At 37.9% G+C, this 15,663-nt stretch overlaps 3 protein-coding genes across 3 annotated transcripts; 2 read left to right on the top strand and 1 right to left on the bottom strand.

The window, feature by feature from the left end:
* Positions 1 to 1,131: 1,131 nt before the first annotated feature.
* Positions 1,132 to 4,225, top strand: ndufb11 (NADH:ubiquinone oxidoreductase subunit B11). The gene is made up of 3 exons (XM_083553484.1): positions 1,132 to 1,378; positions 3,581 to 3,711; positions 3,997 to 4,225. Exons 1-3 carry the CDS (start codon positions 1,190 to 1,192, stop codon positions 4,124 to 4,126), a joined length of 450 nt encoding a protein of 149 aa, XP_083409610.1. The 5' UTR covers positions 1,132 to 1,189; the 3' UTR covers positions 4,127 to 4,225.
* A 1,074-nt stretch (positions 4,226 to 5,299) lies between these two features.
* Positions 5,300 to 8,925, top strand: rhoaa (ras homolog gene family, member Aa). The gene is made up of 5 exons (XM_083553483.1): positions 5,300 to 5,418; positions 6,438 to 6,593; positions 6,697 to 6,817; positions 7,503 to 7,633; positions 7,746 to 8,925. The coding sequence occupies exons 2-5, from the start codon at positions 6,438 to 6,440 to the stop codon at positions 7,917 to 7,919; spliced, it is 582 nt and encodes a 193-aa protein (XP_083409609.1). The 5' UTR covers positions 5,300 to 5,418; the 3' UTR covers positions 7,920 to 8,925.
* tpk2 (thiamin pyrophosphokinase 2) lies at positions 8,923 to 15,108 on the bottom strand. The gene is made up of 8 exons (XM_083553482.1): positions 14,889 to 15,108; positions 11,956 to 12,194; positions 11,091 to 11,154; positions 10,754 to 10,884; positions 10,244 to 10,362; positions 9,929 to 10,061; positions 9,314 to 9,410; positions 8,923 to 9,080 (listed from the first exon to the last, which is right to left on the bottom strand). The coding sequence occupies exons 1-8, from the start codon at positions 14,962 to 14,964 to the stop codon at positions 9,034 to 9,036; spliced, it is 906 nt and encodes a 301-aa protein (XP_083409608.1). The 5' UTR covers positions 14,965 to 15,108; the 3' UTR covers positions 8,923 to 9,033.
* Positions 15,109 to 15,663: the final 555 nt, after the last annotated feature.

The raw sequence follows: 15,663 nt of genomic DNA, 5'->3' as shown, positions 1-15,663 counted from the left end.
GTGGTTTATGCACTTCCTGCTAATGCTGCTGAAAACATGTCAAAGCTGAGCACACTCCTCACACGAATACACACAGGGAAAACTCTCAAGTTTCAGTAATTATTACATTGTTCTGCATGCCAGATTGATATGTGTCTTCACTGAATGATGAGTTGTATTTTGTTTACTTTATTTTTCACAAAAAAAAAAAAAAAAAGATAAAGGAAAGATGCAGAGTACGTCAGATTTTCTGTTTCCTAGTTAAACCCTTACTTTGACTACTGAACATGTTGGAGCCATATCTTTTATATAAGACTTTTTAAAAGGCTGTTATCTTTTATAAAAGGCTCGTGTAAAAAAACTTGCTTTAACGTTTTATTTTTAAAAAGGCCCTTGAAATATAACCAGGCCACATCACAGACATAGAAGAATGTAATATAGTAACGTTTAAAATGTATATCTCTAGAGATGCACAGAAATAGCGTGAATATAATGTAAAATTAACAAGTTATTTTAATACTTATATTTTAATACTTACTATTTAACTATTTAACAAGTAGATTTATTTAATTAACACCTGTAATTGATCGTTGTTTTATATTCCCGTACACAAGAGGGCGCTGGTGAGCAACAGAATCACTTTTTTGCTTTATTTTATTATAAATGTACAATACTTAAAAAAAAAACATACTATACATTAAATAATGCATATATAAACCTTTTATAATAATAATAAGGAATAAGGAATAATAATAGCGTATATAAAATACCTTTGTAAAAATAAAACATACTAATTCTTACTTTTGTGGACTTAGTTTTAGACGTCTTTCTTTCTTGTGAATCGGTGGTATATAATATTATCTGTTCAAAAAGATGCACAATAAAGGAAGTATTATTAAAATCAAGTTATTTAAGTAATATCTCTTTAAATATCATTACTTCTAAACGCCTTGACGGAATTATTTTTTGATAGCCTTGGAGTGTACATTGTGGTGTACATTTTAAATATAAGATATGTATTAAGATGTAAGTATTTAATAAATAATGTCTAAAACAATCAGAAATAATTACATTTATAAGAATTTGAATATATATATATATATATATATATATTTATATATGTGTGTATGCGCGCACATATATCTGACCCGGAAGTTGTAGTTATATACATCCGGGACAGGGGCGCTGCTGTCCTCGAGCAGACAGCAAAATGGCTTCTAAGCTGAGCCGGGTTTGGTCCGGTTTGTGCCGGGTTCGGCTTCATTCAGCGCATTTGCGGCGCGGGGTGTCTCAGAGCCGGACCTCAAGCGCCGCCGGAGCGGCGAGCTTGACGGATTTGCAGCCGGCGGCCCACGCGGACGATAGCCACGGACACGCAGAGGTCAACCCGTTCGACAAGGTGCGTTTAATCGGAGACACCATCAGACAGCCCCTCGGTGCAGGTGTAGGTTGATGGAGTTCAGCGCGCTGGCAGGAGACTCAGCGCTTACAGGTTAACCACATCGGACGTTCATCCTGCGTAATGCAGTTGGACCCCCCGTTTAAAGAGGCCAAAACTATTTCAACCGTTTCAGGAGTCATCAAACACGCCCTCATTCAATAACCTGTAACTCATAATGATGACACCGTTATAATACTGTTATTATTTCGATTTGGAGGTTTATTTCTGCACTCTGACTGGCATTGAGTGATTCTTTAGATCAGCAGCTAGAAAAAGCTTAATCACACTGATGTGCATGTAATGGTTTAAAGACCAGTATTATGTAAGGAGTCTCCAGTGTCAGTGCTTGACACGACTTTTTTTTTTTTTATCTGTCAAACATCTTCAGGGCAGAAGAGTTTCCAGTTTTTTGCTGCATTTTTCTTTGTCTTCTCGATTTCAAGACTAACAAAGAATCCGTTTATAGCTACTATAACAGAAGCAAGAACAGGGACTAACTTTTGTGTAACTGTAAACGAATAAAAAGTATGACTGTAAGGAATGAAGCATGGAGGGAAACCAATTTACTTCAGGAGACAGTAAAAGTATTGCACCATGTGGTCTCTGATTATTTTCATGCGACACACACACAATGTTAAATGTGATGATACTCTTCGGGCACTAAAATACACGGATCCAAGGCCCTGTTCGGATGGGATTAGGATGTACATCCTGCTTTTCCTGTTTTACAGACGCTCCTTTGCTTTTTTTATGTCAATGTCTGATGTCCATGTCATCTGATCGGTCTGATTTTCTTTGCAGATGACCCCTAATGTTGGGTAGGGGTGGGGGGTATTTGATTGATGCAATTAAATGTGTCCTAAAAACACAAAATGAGCAGATGCTTTAGAAAAGAGAGAGTGATATTGTATGCAGAGTGTGTGTGGGCCTCCTGCAGAAGAAAATACAATTGTGAAGAAAAAAAATTCATTCAACAACATTTATGTATTTATAAATAACAACCTGTTTCACTCCTTTTGTTCAGACAATAGTTTTATCATTTACCATCATTTTATTATTAAATATTTACACAATGTTTACATTTAAGACATTTGGCAGATGCCCTTATCCAGAGTGATTTTAAATTCTCTTTTATAAAAACTGAGCAGTTAAGGGGTTAGGGCCTTGCTTAGGGGCCCAGCAGTGGTGGCTTGTTCATGCTGGGATTTTGAACTCATGACCTTCTGAGTCCATATCTTACCACTGAGCTGCCACTTCTCCAGCAAGGATGTGGAATATTTTGTTAAGGAAAAAAAGGTTAAAACTAAAACCTTCAGTACTGTTGCATTTATATCCAAACAATGAGTTTCAATGTTTGTAACATCAGAAGATGAGAAGATGAACTCTCTCGTTCCACTTCAGCTCTAATGAGATTTAGTTTATAGTTTATATTACTGACCCCGTCGAGTTTCAACAGTACTCAAAAATAAAGGAATAAGATGAGAACCTGTCAATTCTTACTGGTGCATTCTTATAAAGCAGGATGCTGAGGGCAGAGTGCGCTTATAGGACGTATCATCAACTCTGAAGAGACATGAGAAGCATGACGAAATCCATGAATAATCAATGCTGTCATTTGCAAAGACAGACCCCAGACACGCCCTTGTTTTACATTTGCGGCATACAGTTTACTATATATTAGTCTATACTATACTATTTATACACCGAGCAGGTGGGGAAGTGGTAGCTCAATAGTTAAAGTGCTGGGTATTGCCATCTTGGGCCCTTGAGCAAGGCCCTTAACCTTTTGTGCTCCAGGGGTGCTGTATCATGGCTGACCCCAGGTTCCGAATACAAAAGGTTGCATTATAAAGTATTTCAGAATACTAGCAGCATCAATATGAAACAATAATTAAGATAAAGGAGTTTAAACCAGATTTGTTACAGAAATCATTTTTAACTCTTTTTAAAAATGAATTAATTTTAAAAATCATAAGCTTGAATGTGTGGACCAGACTTCTCAAAGTTTTAGAAATAATAATGTTAATGATTAAACCTCCACACATATCCAGGATTATAGAGATGGTCTTTGTGGTATGAAAAATAAACCAGCTCCTGGAAAATGAAGTGATCAATGGGGTGCTAATTATTTTTTGTTTATAATTTGTCTCCTTTTGCCAGAACCCAGACTACCATGGCTTTTCAGACGACCCATTTGTAGATGAGTGGAACATGAGGTTGGCTTTTTTCTTCGGCATTTCCATGGCCATCGTGGTCGGGGGAACCTTCATCCACTATTTACCAGATCACGGGTAAGCAATGAGCCTCAACGGCAGCTTCACAACGTAATCCTCAGCCTCTGCTAATGAGCTCACGTTAATGTGAGTGTGTGTGTGTGTGTGTGTGTGTGTGTGTGTGTGTGTGTGTGTGTGTGTGTGTGTGTGTGTGTGTGTGTGTGTTTTCTCTGCAATTATGGGGGAAATGTAACAGAATTCAGCGAATGGCGAAAAAAACCCACTATTGTCTCTGAAGTCTCTTAGATGACATTAAATAAACTCAATCCTGGGTCCTGTTTTTCACTCTGTCCCTTGTCGTAGGATGAGGCAGTGGGCTCGACGGGAAGCCGAGCAGCTCATAGTACTCCGAGAGGCTCAGGGTCTGCCTCTGATGGATGAGAACTACTACGACCCGAGCAAGATCGTCCTCCCTTCTTCCTCAGACGAGTAAACCATGACCGATCTCTTTCGCTGCTCAGTTTCCTCTTCGTTTTTGTTTGACTGTACATTTAATTCTAGTAAAAAAACACAATAAAACCTTATGTTATTATCCTGTGTCACATGATCAATTTTTATTTTTAAATTTGAACATTTTGATACTATAATTTGAGTACATATAAATTGTACAGTGCCTGTCAAAAGTTTGGAAACACCTACTGTTTCTATGCAACTAGGTAACTTACGGTAATATTTACTTTTACCAAACAAATCTATAATTGTACAGATGTTCATTTTCACTGAAAAGGCGTTCCTTCGCATAAATAACACCTTTACACACTCTTGGCATATGGACAGTTTGTTTAAACAATTATTCAGCTGAGTTTTTTTTTTTTTTTATATGCCTTTTGTACAACTTGCCAAAGGTGTTGGACATTTACTTTCTGACCCTGCGATCCAGTTCATCCCAGAGTAGTTCAATAGGATTTTGGTGCAGTGACTGGGTGGGTTCCATGATAGATATGATTCCAGCTGATTGTTCTAAATAAGGCTTACAGAGCTCGGACGTACGCTTCGACTCCTTGTCTTTTTGTATGATGAAGTCAGTTTCAATTAGTTGCAGTCTTGTATGAATGACATGGAGCTGAAGTATGGAATGGTAGGTTCCTTTCACCTGGAATAAGTCTCCATTCGTTCCTACTCCAAAACAACCCAAGACCTTTAGGTTTTCACTGCTATGTTTGACTGTGGGGATGAGGCAGTCTGCTAACATCTCTACTGTTCTCTGTTGTACACAAAGTTCTGTTCGAGACAAAAATGTGGAATTTAGACTAATCTGTCCAGAGAATGAAAATAAATAAATAAAATGAATTGTAAAATAAAATGATTTCTTGTTTTTTAATATTAGTAAGTTGTGTTTTGTATTATTAAAGTAATTAATGTAAAGCACTAAAAAAGTAAACTTAAGGTAAGCAGTTGTTTAACATTACAGATCTAATATATAAAAAAAATTATTTTATTTTATTTTTTATTAAATTTACTATTAACTATTGTACATACTCAAAAACAATTTATGGTATGAAATAAATAAATAAAAATCTAAACTAGCCTAATTGATGAGTTCATGTTTTGTACTTCTCTCTACCTGTTTGTTTTTCCAATGTAAAACCCTGACGGCACTTCCGGTATGTGGACCGCTGTAGCTCTGCTCTGATTGGTCAGAAAGGAACGAAGTCCGACTAGGGGGGCGGGGTCTTTGGGTCGCGAACAGGAAAAGAAAGCGGGAGGACCTTCGACAGCAAAACGGTAAAGATGATCTCTTAAAAAAAATGTTTTTTTGTTATGAACTTATTAAATTAATCGCCAAAGAGACCCATGATATAGTGAATAATAAACAACAACCGACAAACTATCGACGTATCGTACAGTTTTAAACAACATAACAAATGCGGTAATTAGCAAGGAGGCTAGTTTGGATTCGTTTGTATCCCACCCGTATTTTCTTAAAATCTGCATTCTGTCGTATGATTGGTCAGTGGATCTTACGCGCTAGTTAGACTGTCCAACTGGTGGGCAGCTCTTGAGCGTTTGGCCAATCCGAATGTAGAAGGAGAGATTTCTGAAAATGGGTGGCAAAAAAACAACGGTGCTAATGCTGATTTCGGAAACAAAGTAAATAAACCTAGTTGTAGCGAAATCACGTTAATTTTGAGCTAAAATAGTTTAGTTTAAGCTAAAATATTATTTTAATGTTACATTATTTCAATCTTTATAATGTTATAATGCTTAAATCGCCTCGTTGGGTTATTTTAGCTTCTTTGGGTTTATTTTAGTACGTTTAGCGAACGTTGTTCCTGTGTTGAAAAGGCAACAAAAAGTTTAATAATCAGTGTAAAAATAAGAATTGGTTTTATGTCTGAGGGTAAAAACAAAACTGGCTAGGAACGGCTATACACCCTCCACTTATCTGTCTGCTTATTTAAAATGTCCGAGTTTCTGAATATGCAAATTAGGACCGCCCCCTGGACAACCCATATCACAAATATTAGCTAACTATCTTCTAGTAACCTTGCTCAAGTCTCTTACAGGTTGTCATGAATAAGATTTTATTTTAGTTGAATTCTTTAATTTATGTAACAGAAGTCAAATCTGTCCAAATATAACTTTATATATATCACAGCAAATTGCAAGTGTGAAAATTTCCCCGTAATCCACCTTTAGATGAACGTGTAGATTTTGCAAAGAGTTCTCAAATTTGTTCTATTAAAAAATATATATATATATTCCGTGGACAATACGACAAGTCGCTTTGCTCTGATGTTCAGATGGCTGCGATTCGCAAGAAGCTGGTGATTGTCGGAGACGGAGCATGTGGAAAGACCTGTCTGCTCATCGTCTTTAGTAAGGACCAGTTTCCTGAGGTCTACGTCCCCACAGTGTTTGAGAATTATGTCGCCGATATCGAGGTAGATGGTAAACAGGTGAGTGATTCACCAAAGGTGTTCGCACTGTTAGCTCGAGTGCTTGCTCTTTAAGCGTCTGTTGTGCAAAAAAAAAAAAATTATAATCTCTTGTGTATGTTAGGTGGAGCTGGCACTGTGGGACACGGCAGGACAGGAAGACTACGACAGACTGAGGCCACTCTCTTACCCTGACACTGATGTCATCCTCATGTGCTTCTCCATTGACAGCCCTGACAGTCTGGGTGAGTCCATCAAACACAACTGCGCTTTTGAACACACTTGACCTGGAATTTTACACAAGTTTACACACTTTGGCACCAGAAATTGATTTAAGGAGTATATAATTGTAATGGTTGATTGTTGTCTTTAAGACTGTGTATTTTTCAGTTAGATTCAGTCTGTGGGGCTCTGACTCTGTTTGCTTTGGTTTTTGGCTCATTTTTAGTCTTTGTAGCCTTAACAATATTTGAGTTTCTGATTTTTAATCATGTGTTGAGTTCCAGTCTTTTGATCTTTTATTTATAGTATTTTGGCTTCTAACATTTGGTTATTCACAGTTTGAGGTACTGACTCATGGTTAGTTTGAGCATCTATAGGTTTGATTCTTTGTTATTCTTGGTCTCTGAGGTTCCGAATCTTGGTTATTCCCAGTCCTTGGTGTTCTGGCTCTTGTTTAGTCCGAGGATCTGATGCTTTTTTATTTCCCCAGTTTTAGGAGTTCTGGGGCTTGGTTCTGTCTATTAGTTATTGCCCTAGTCATTAAGTTATTACCAGTCTCTTGGGATCTTCCACTTGATTACACCCATTCTCATTGGATAGTTCTAGTCCATTGGTTTCACACTCTTAGTTAGGCTAAGTTTAGGCTAGGCCAAGCTTAGACTATTGTCTCAGTGTTTAATCATACTTATTGTATTTTTCTCCTTACAGAGAACATTCCAGAGAAATGGACCCCAGAGGTTAAGCATTTCTGTCCAAATGTTCCCATCATCTTGGTGGGAAACAAAAAGGACCTTCGGAATGACGAACACACTCGTAGAGAGCTTGCCAAAATGAAACAGGTCATTACCGATCAGTGGAACTTTTTGAGTACAATATTTAGGATTGATGAACTTAAAGCTTATTTTGTTATGCTAATTTTAGTCAACAGTGTTATCTTTCTTTCATGAACAGGAGCCTGTTAAAGGAGAAGAGGGCAGAGACATGGCCAACCGCATCAACGCCTCCGGCTATCTGGAGTGTTCTGCCAAAACTAAAGATGGTGTGCGGGAAGTGTTCGAAATGGCCACAAGGGCGGCGCTGCAGGCCAAGAAACGTAGCAAGAAGAACGCTTGTGCTCTCCTATAAAGGAAGATAAGGGAATAACGAGGGAGTATGGGAGGGAGGGACAGATATACAGGCCATTGATATCGAGAAATGCAGAAGTGAGGGGAGGGGAGGGAGGAAAGAGAGTAAAAGTGAGTGTCCCCGGGGGTAAGATAAACAGCTGGGGGGGGCAAAGCAGGCCAAAGAGAGTGGGGTAACAATGTAAAAGGGATTGAGCCGTTTTTCCTCCCCTTGCTGTTCCTATAGCAACGCTCATGAGTTTGAGAGCAGTCATGTGCTTCCATCAGCTGTTTAGAACCATAATGGATGGAAGGAATCATGTGGTCTATTTCATTTGGAGAACTGCTCATTTTACACACACACACTCACTCACACGCAAAACACACTCACACACACACACAATAGTGGTGTTTAACATGATCAGTGCTGTAGTCTTGCACACTCTGAAGTACACTCGGTAATTTGGAGGTTTATTCACTCCGGAGTCAAGCGCATTTAGCCGTAACAATACTAACACCTCACTTTTTTATACGCTCGATTATGTACTGTAACAAAAGCTGTTTCAGGTTGATTAGAGCGAAGAAACTCGAACCTGCAGCTCCAGATGTTCACCGTCTGTCCACTGTTTCAGCTGTAACGACGCCGTGTCTCAGAGTTTTATATTATATATATATATATATATATATATATATATATATATATATATATATATATATATATATATATATTTCTATATATTTTCCCGGGTGTTTTTTACTTCCTGTCTGTGCTTTAACAGCTACACGACATTCTGATGGCTTTTTCTATATCACTTTCATCACCTTTTTATCCTATAAAACAATGTTTTAAGATTTTAAGATAGTTAGAGACAAATCAGGAATTTTTTTTCCCAGAGTTCTTTAATACCATACTATTAAAACACATGAATTCTGGTGGGTTTTTTTTTCAAATTTGTTATTAAATGAAAAGATTTTGACACGTCTTTTTTGTATACAAAAGCAGATGGAAAATAAACTGTGTAACCCGGTCACCTTGTACTTTAGTTTTATTTCAGTCTTGGTTTTGGAGTTTGATTCTGAGGTTAATATTTTGCAGCAGTGTGTTTTTCGGTTAGCGTGAGGAAATCCCTTGTGTCCTATAATGATCTGTGCAGCCCAGCGACAAACTCCTGATAAAATGGCTCTGGAAAAAAAAAAGTTCATAAATGGCGTTAGAGACGAGGTGTAAGCTCAGATAAAAATTAAATAACGTGACAAAGTGAGTTTTACATGGGGACGTGAGGTTAACATGCTAGCATGAATCTCATACTCATGCTAATCTGATGTTAAATGACTCTAGTCTCACTCTAATCACATAAAAACTGTAATGATAAATCTCATGCTAACATTAAGCTCATGCTAATCCGTTTAACCCACCTGAGTCTGGTTCAATGACTGAGTGTCTGATGAGGAAATCCAGCACCACCATGGCACAATTTGGCTTAAACTCCTCACTTATGACCAGTTCCTTTACCTTTACACAAACACACACACACAAAAATCATGCAGATGAAATGCTTGTGTTACAAACCAAGTAGTTTTTAAATATCCATCTACAAGAGCATCACCTTGTCAAGATTTTTCAATGCACTCTTTTGTGTAAATTGCTGTAATGTTTAACAATTGAACATTCCTGGAAGATGTACGTGAGTTGGCCAAAAGTATGTGCACCTATGACCATCAAATGCTCCATGAAAGCATGCTTGTTGGAGTCAAATAACTCTCCCGCACAGAACCCTGACCTCCTCGACCCCATATTGGAATGAACTGGAACTGGCACCTCCTCAACATCCTAACATCAGTGTTTGATCTCACAAATGCTCTTGTAGCTGAATGAACACTAATTCCCATAGATCTAGTTGAAAGCCACCATAGAAAAAATGTAAAAGCTTATTAGAACAGCAATGGTGAAATAAATCTGGCCAAATGTGTAAGAAATGGATCGGGGGTGCACGAAAGTTTGGCCGTGTAGTGTATTATAGATGTTGTAACCTTGTCGATGGGGTAGAAATAAAACTCCTGCACTTCTCCGTCTCCAATCTGAGGCTTAAAATCGATCGGGAGCTCCAAATCAAACACAAACTGGCACTCGGGGAACACACCCTCGTCATCCTCGTACGTGTAGCTGGAGAATAAAGATGTTATTTAGGCACCAAATATCTACAAAACCCTGAAAAGAACCCCAAGAACCAAGGCTGCCTGAACCCTGAGAATCAAATCTGTCTGCTTTTACTGGTTTTATAAATATCTATACATGAAACAAAAGATCTAATCCGTTACAACTGTTGGAAAATCAGGATGACATACCTGATGGTTCCTATAGGTCGTGCTTTCTCTGCCAGTGTTGGAGGGATGCACGCTTCCTCCTCACACTCTTTCACCAATGTGTATTTAACACTGCAACCGGCTGCTAGCCCCCCTGCTGCCTATACACACACACACACACACACACACACACACACACACACACACACACACACACACACACACACACACACACACACACACACACACACACGTGTTCTGAGACTTGTTTCAATTCTTGCTAACAATGCAACAATTTAATTCTTATCATGCTAATAGTACCCACTTATATCCCAGGGTAAAATATCCAAATCTCATACTAACATTACTCCAATCTCTGGCTAAACTCACACTAATCTCATGCCAACACTGTTCCAATCTCATGGAAAGATTACTCCAAAATCATGCTAATCTTATATTAAATGCCTCAGGCTAATCTCACACACTGCTGTAATCTCATGCTATGTTGACATAGTCGAGGACATGTGTTTGTATTTGTGTGTATGTGTGTACCAGATTGTCCAGTTTTCCAGGATAAGTTTGTTTAGTGTTGGACCTCCTCCCGAGCCACATGCTCAGTTTACCATCTCCATCTCGGCTGAATCCATTAACGTGGACACCGTAACGCTTCACCCCGAACAGACCTGTGCCATGATACACACAAAACGTTTGACAGTGATTAGCTAAAATCGAGTTAATAGAAAACCGCTATAATGTCGTTTTACATTTTCTTGAAATGTTCTGTTTTATTTAGTATTTATACTTCAGTTTCAAAAAGCACTGAAAAAATTTACTTTAAAATGAAAACAATCAGTGAAGAGTTCAGGGTGTGTGGCCTATGAACACGTACTCGTCGCTGCTCTTTCCATGTGCATCAGTGGGGCATCACAGAACTTTGGCATAACTGCATATTTCTACAAAAAAAAGTGATGCAGAAACATCATCGGCTTATCACTTGAGCAGTGTAAAAAACAGAACTTTTTAAATCCTACAGTAAACAGGCAAAAGATATAAAGTACAGTTCAGATTACGACGAAGGTCTCAGATTACAGAGGAAATCTCAGATTAGGAAAAACAGTTTGTATTTGAAAGAATATTTCAGATTACAAAAACCAGTCTAGATATCATAGATGAACTCAGAAGAACATCTCAGATGATAAAGAACAGCTGTATATCATGAAGACATTACCCAGAACGTATCAAATTACAAAGACCAGTTCAGACTATAAAAATGTTTTAGACTATAACAAATAATAGTTCAGATTACAAAGAACCTCTCAGATCACATAGAGTACATTGTGATATGGAGATTCTCTTAGATCATACAGACCATCTTGTCTAATCTGAAGTACTTAACCATATTACATATTAGACTTCAGGTAACATCTGCAATTATGTGGGAAATTTCAGTTTGCAAATATTTCAAACTGAAATATTATATGAAACAGAAAACTGTAGATTATATGGAACATCAGGTTGTGGATTATATCATAAAGATGATAAAGTATAATTTATATTACAAAGAACAGCTCAGATTATGAAGAAGATCCGAGATAACCTAAACCATCTGAAATCATGCAGAAGAACATTTAAGGCTCCAGAGATTGTTTGAGACTATAAAGAAAGATCTCGAACAAAAATATACAGAAAGCATTTTATATTAAAAATGCTGAAACCCAAAGATTAGGTTTTTGGGAAATATTCATGGCTCTCACCTCATTTCTCCACCCCTTTAGACACATAAACTCCGCCTCCTCTCTGAGCGCCTGCAGAACAACCTCCACCGCCTGCGTCCTTTGTTCGTAGGTGTTTAATGTGGGGCAGAACTCCACCGCGCCCCCTACTGTGCAGAACACCTCCGGGTAACGCCGCAGCACTGACGCCACGTTTGGCCGAATCCAGCCGACCTGCTGACCTCCAACTTCAAACCGCAGACATTTCTCTAAACTTGAACCTGCATAAATGAAACGAACAAATATACAAAAACATAAATAACATTTATTCACACGTAAATTTAATCACATGGGATTAATTTAGATTAAAATTTAGTATTAAAATTTTGAGGTAAATGTTCATTCCAAAATCCAGGATTCTGTTCGGAATCCAGGGTTGTGACTTAAGTTGTTCCAGGACATATCCCATAAACAGAAATGGGCAGGATTTATGATACATGTATTTCAAATGCTTGTTTAAAATATAAAATATAATTTTGTATTTGATATGGTTGATGCAAATGGCTTCATATTTTGTATCCAAATACTTTAGTGTTTTGTATTTTTAAAATACTGTGTAAGAAGTCTAGATGATGACATCATAAAAATGCAGCCTCTGATTGGTGCCCACTCAGTATTTTGCCCAGACTTGAGATCAGAACAGAAAATGTATCCATATGAAAGAAGGTGGTGAAGAAACGTGCAGCTGCCAGCTTTCAAATTGGTCTCTAATGATTCATAAATAAATATTTGATTGCTTAATATCGTACCCTAATTAAAGTAGCTGTTTAGTAGGATCATGATTTTGCATCCCATTGCATGAATGTCTACCTGACACATAAATATTTTTTCTATTGATAATTAACAATAAAACGATGTATTAGTAAGAAACTAGTTGCTATGAATGCAGGTGCCATCAGTCGCCTTCTTATGAATGACTTGTTTGTCATTGAGTCGGTGTTACTGATACAAAGTATCCCTTCGTTACCAAACACCAAGTAACTAAATTAGGATACAATTAAGAGTCATTCATAAAGTGTTAAACATTAAAGTGTTGGTTACTTTAAAACTAACCTTCATCTGTGAGATCACAGGGATTATGTATGTGAATATTTGATCAGTTAACTGGTTGCACATATCAGATTTATTGCATGACTCGACCGGAGACAAGCTGTTGCTATCAAACATTGTTTTCTTAATAAACTGAGTTGGTGTAATAGTGAAGGAACAGATCAAAAAGGTCAATTGATGGAAAGTTTATGAAGAAATTGGCACTTGGCAGTTTTCTCAATCTATGTGTCTAGTGTGTACAGTGCATCCAGGACGTTTTCACAGCACTTTACTTTTTTCACATTTTATGTTATGTTACAGCCGTATTCCAAAATGGATTAAATGAATTCATTTCCTTAAAATTCTACAAAGAATACGCCATAATGACAACTCGAGAGAAGTGTATTTGAAATCCTTGCACATTTATAAAAAAAAGAAAAAAAAAAAGAGTATATATATTGCACTATACAGTATTGCCAAAAGTATTGGGTCACTTGACCTTTCCTGTTATATGTGGTTCTTTTACCAAACTGTTACCACAAATCTGGAGGCACTTAATTGTACAGGACGTCTTTAGATTCGCTAAAATACTATTTTGCATTCACTTGAACTTGGAAACCCAAAACCTGTTCCAGCATCGCAATGCTCCTGTGCACAAAGTAAGCCTCAAGTCTTTTTGAGTTTGATGCTTCCAGCTTGGCACAGCTTTTTTTGGGGAGTTTCTCCCATTCTTCTTTGCAGAACCTCTCAAGCTCCATCAGGTTGGATGGAGAGCGTTGGTGCACGGCCATTTTCAGATCTCGCCAGAGATGTTCAATTGGGCTCTGGCTGGCCATTTAGGGACATTCACAGAGTCTTCTCATAGCCACGCCTTTGTTATCTTGGCTGTGTGGTTCTCCTCTCTCCACAGAGCTTTAGCCCTTTCAGAGTGACCATCAGGTTCTTGGTCACCTCACTGACCAAATCTCTTCTCCCTCGATCACTCAGTTTGGCCGGGCGGCTCTGCTCTAGCTCCTGGTGGTTCCAAACTTCTTTAATTAATGCTTTAATTGAAACCTTCAATGCTGCAGAAACTTTCTGTTCCCTTCCCCAGAGCTGTGCTAAATACATTCCTGTCTCAGAGGTCTACAGACAAGTCCTTGGACTTCATGGATTGCTTTGTGCTCTGACATGCACTGTGAACTGTGGGACCTCCCATATCATGTCCAATCACCTGAATTTCCACAGGTGGACTCCAGTCAAGTTGCAAAATCACATCTCAAGGATGATCAGTGGAAACAGGATGCACCTGAGCTTTAGCCATCTCTAGTGTATAACAATCTTAGTGTTCAGTGTGTGTTTTTGTTTCTTAGATACTGATTCTAAAAATTATCATTAATCATAAATTAAGAAAAATGACTTTTAATCACTGAGCAGTGAGTAAACAATAAGTATAGTGATTTGAAAAACACAATGTTTTCGGTTCACTGGTTTATTCTGCATCCCATCCGAAGGACCTTTTTGGTGGCTTTAATATCGCCTGATGTTAAAAAAAAAAAAAAAATAAATAAAAAGGCTTGAATTACTTGAAGAAATACTCAATCTGAATTGATTAAAAAATATTTTTTTGAACAACGAAATGTAATTGTTCCTTTATTTTGAAGAGGTGTGTATATACGAACAACCGGATAAAAATAAATTGTGAAATAATGGAATTTTATTATAAGCATTATCTAGGATAAAATAATACATTGTGTTTTTAGATATTTCGTGGTTTATTTATTCGTTATTAAAAGTAGAACGACATATTTATGTATCTACAGCAGCCGACGGAAACCGGAAGTCCAGGAGGGTGCAAGATATTCGGCGTTACTGTAAAACGTTACAACACCGCCCGGGATACACACCTGGCAAATAAAAGCTGTTCATCCGGCGGAGAAGCTGTAGGGTTTTTTCCGACCACGACAACAACGTCGTGTTCATCGTCAGGCGTTTCGTTGATTCTTACACTAATAAATCGATAATAAAATCCTTTTTTAAAAAAGCCGAATGAGCGATAGAATGAGTGACAGGACTGAAAACTCTTAACTCACAGCAGACGCCATTTTCAGTCCAGCTACAGTGAACATGAATGACCACCAGGCGGCGACAAAATAGACATGGTGTTTGATTCAAAAAGGAAGAAAGCAGATTGCGTTGATGTCACATTTACATTACAGCACAGTGAAATTAGTTTTCTTCACATATTCCAGTTTATTTGGAAGCTGAGGTCAGCCTTTATGCAGCACCCCTGCAGCAGAGAGGGTTAAGGGCCTTGCTCAAGGGCCCAACACTGGCAGCTTAGTAACCCAAAGCCATACCCATTAAGCTACCACCTTCCAAGAATCACAAATAATCTATAATTTACATGTACATTTATGGCATTTGGAAGACGCCCTTATCCATAGCAAAAATGTTTCTCATTCATACAGCTTTGGGGTTAAGGGCCTTGCTCAGGGACCAGGAGTGGCAGCTTGGGGGGGCTGGGATTTGAACTCACACCCCTCGAATCTAAACCCAATGCCTTAACCACTAAGCACAATATTAAATTTTTGAGACTTTCTAAATCTCTAGATTTTCTATAAAATTATGTCTCGTGTTCTATTTGATTGATTAAAACCCATCCCGCTTGAGATCAATCAC

The sequence above is a fragment of the Silurus aristotelis genome (assembly GCF_946808225.1).
Source record: "Silurus aristotelis genome assembly, chromosome: 11".
NCBI lineage: Eukaryota > Metazoa > Chordata > Actinopteri > Siluriformes > Siluridae > Silurus > Silurus aristotelis.
The sequence above is the reverse complement of the archived record's forward strand: the minus strand, read 5'-3'. Positions and strand labels throughout refer to the sequence as shown.

What these genes read in the sequence shown, in the direction of transcription:
- tpk2 (XM_083553482.1), bottom strand. Translation starts at nt 14,964, where the DNA reads ATGAACACGACGTTGTTGTCGTGGTCGGAAAAAACCCTACAGCTTCTC. An exon ending in CATGGAAAGAGCAGCGACGA is followed by an intron (nt 10,885 to 11,090) that starts GTACGTGTTCAT and finishes ATCATGGCACAG; the next exon opens with GTCTGTTCGGGGTGAAGCGT. An exon ending in CTGGAAAACTGGACAATCTG is followed by an intron (nt 10,363 to 10,753) that starts GTACACACATAC and finishes GTGTGTGTATAG; the next exon opens with GCAGCAGGGGGGCTAGCAGC.
- ndufb11 (XM_083553484.1), top strand. Translation starts at nt 1,190, where the DNA reads ATGGCTTCTAAGCTGAGCCGGGTTTGGTCCGGTTTGTGCCGGGTTCGG. An exon ending in AGGTCAACCCGTTCGACAAG is followed by an intron (nt 1,379 to 3,580) that starts GTGCGTTTAATC and finishes TCCTTTTGCCAG; the next exon opens with AACCCAGACTACCATGGCTT. An exon ending in CACTATTTACCAGATCACGG is followed by an intron (nt 3,712 to 3,996) that starts GTAAGCAATGAG and finishes CCCTTGTCGTAG; the next exon opens with GATGAGGCAGTGGGCTCGAC.
- rhoaa (XM_083553483.1), top strand. Translation starts at nt 6,438, where the DNA reads ATGGCTGCGATTCGCAAGAAGCTGGTGATTGTCGGAGACGGAGCATGT. An exon ending in TCGAGGTAGATGGTAAACAG is followed by an intron (nt 6,594 to 6,696) that starts GTGAGTGATTCA and finishes TGTGTATGTTAG; the next exon opens with GTGGAGCTGGCACTGTGGGA. An exon ending in TGACAGCCCTGACAGTCTGG is followed by an intron (nt 6,818 to 7,502) that starts GTGAGTCCATCA and finishes TTCTCCTTACAG; the next exon opens with AGAACATTCCAGAGAAATGG.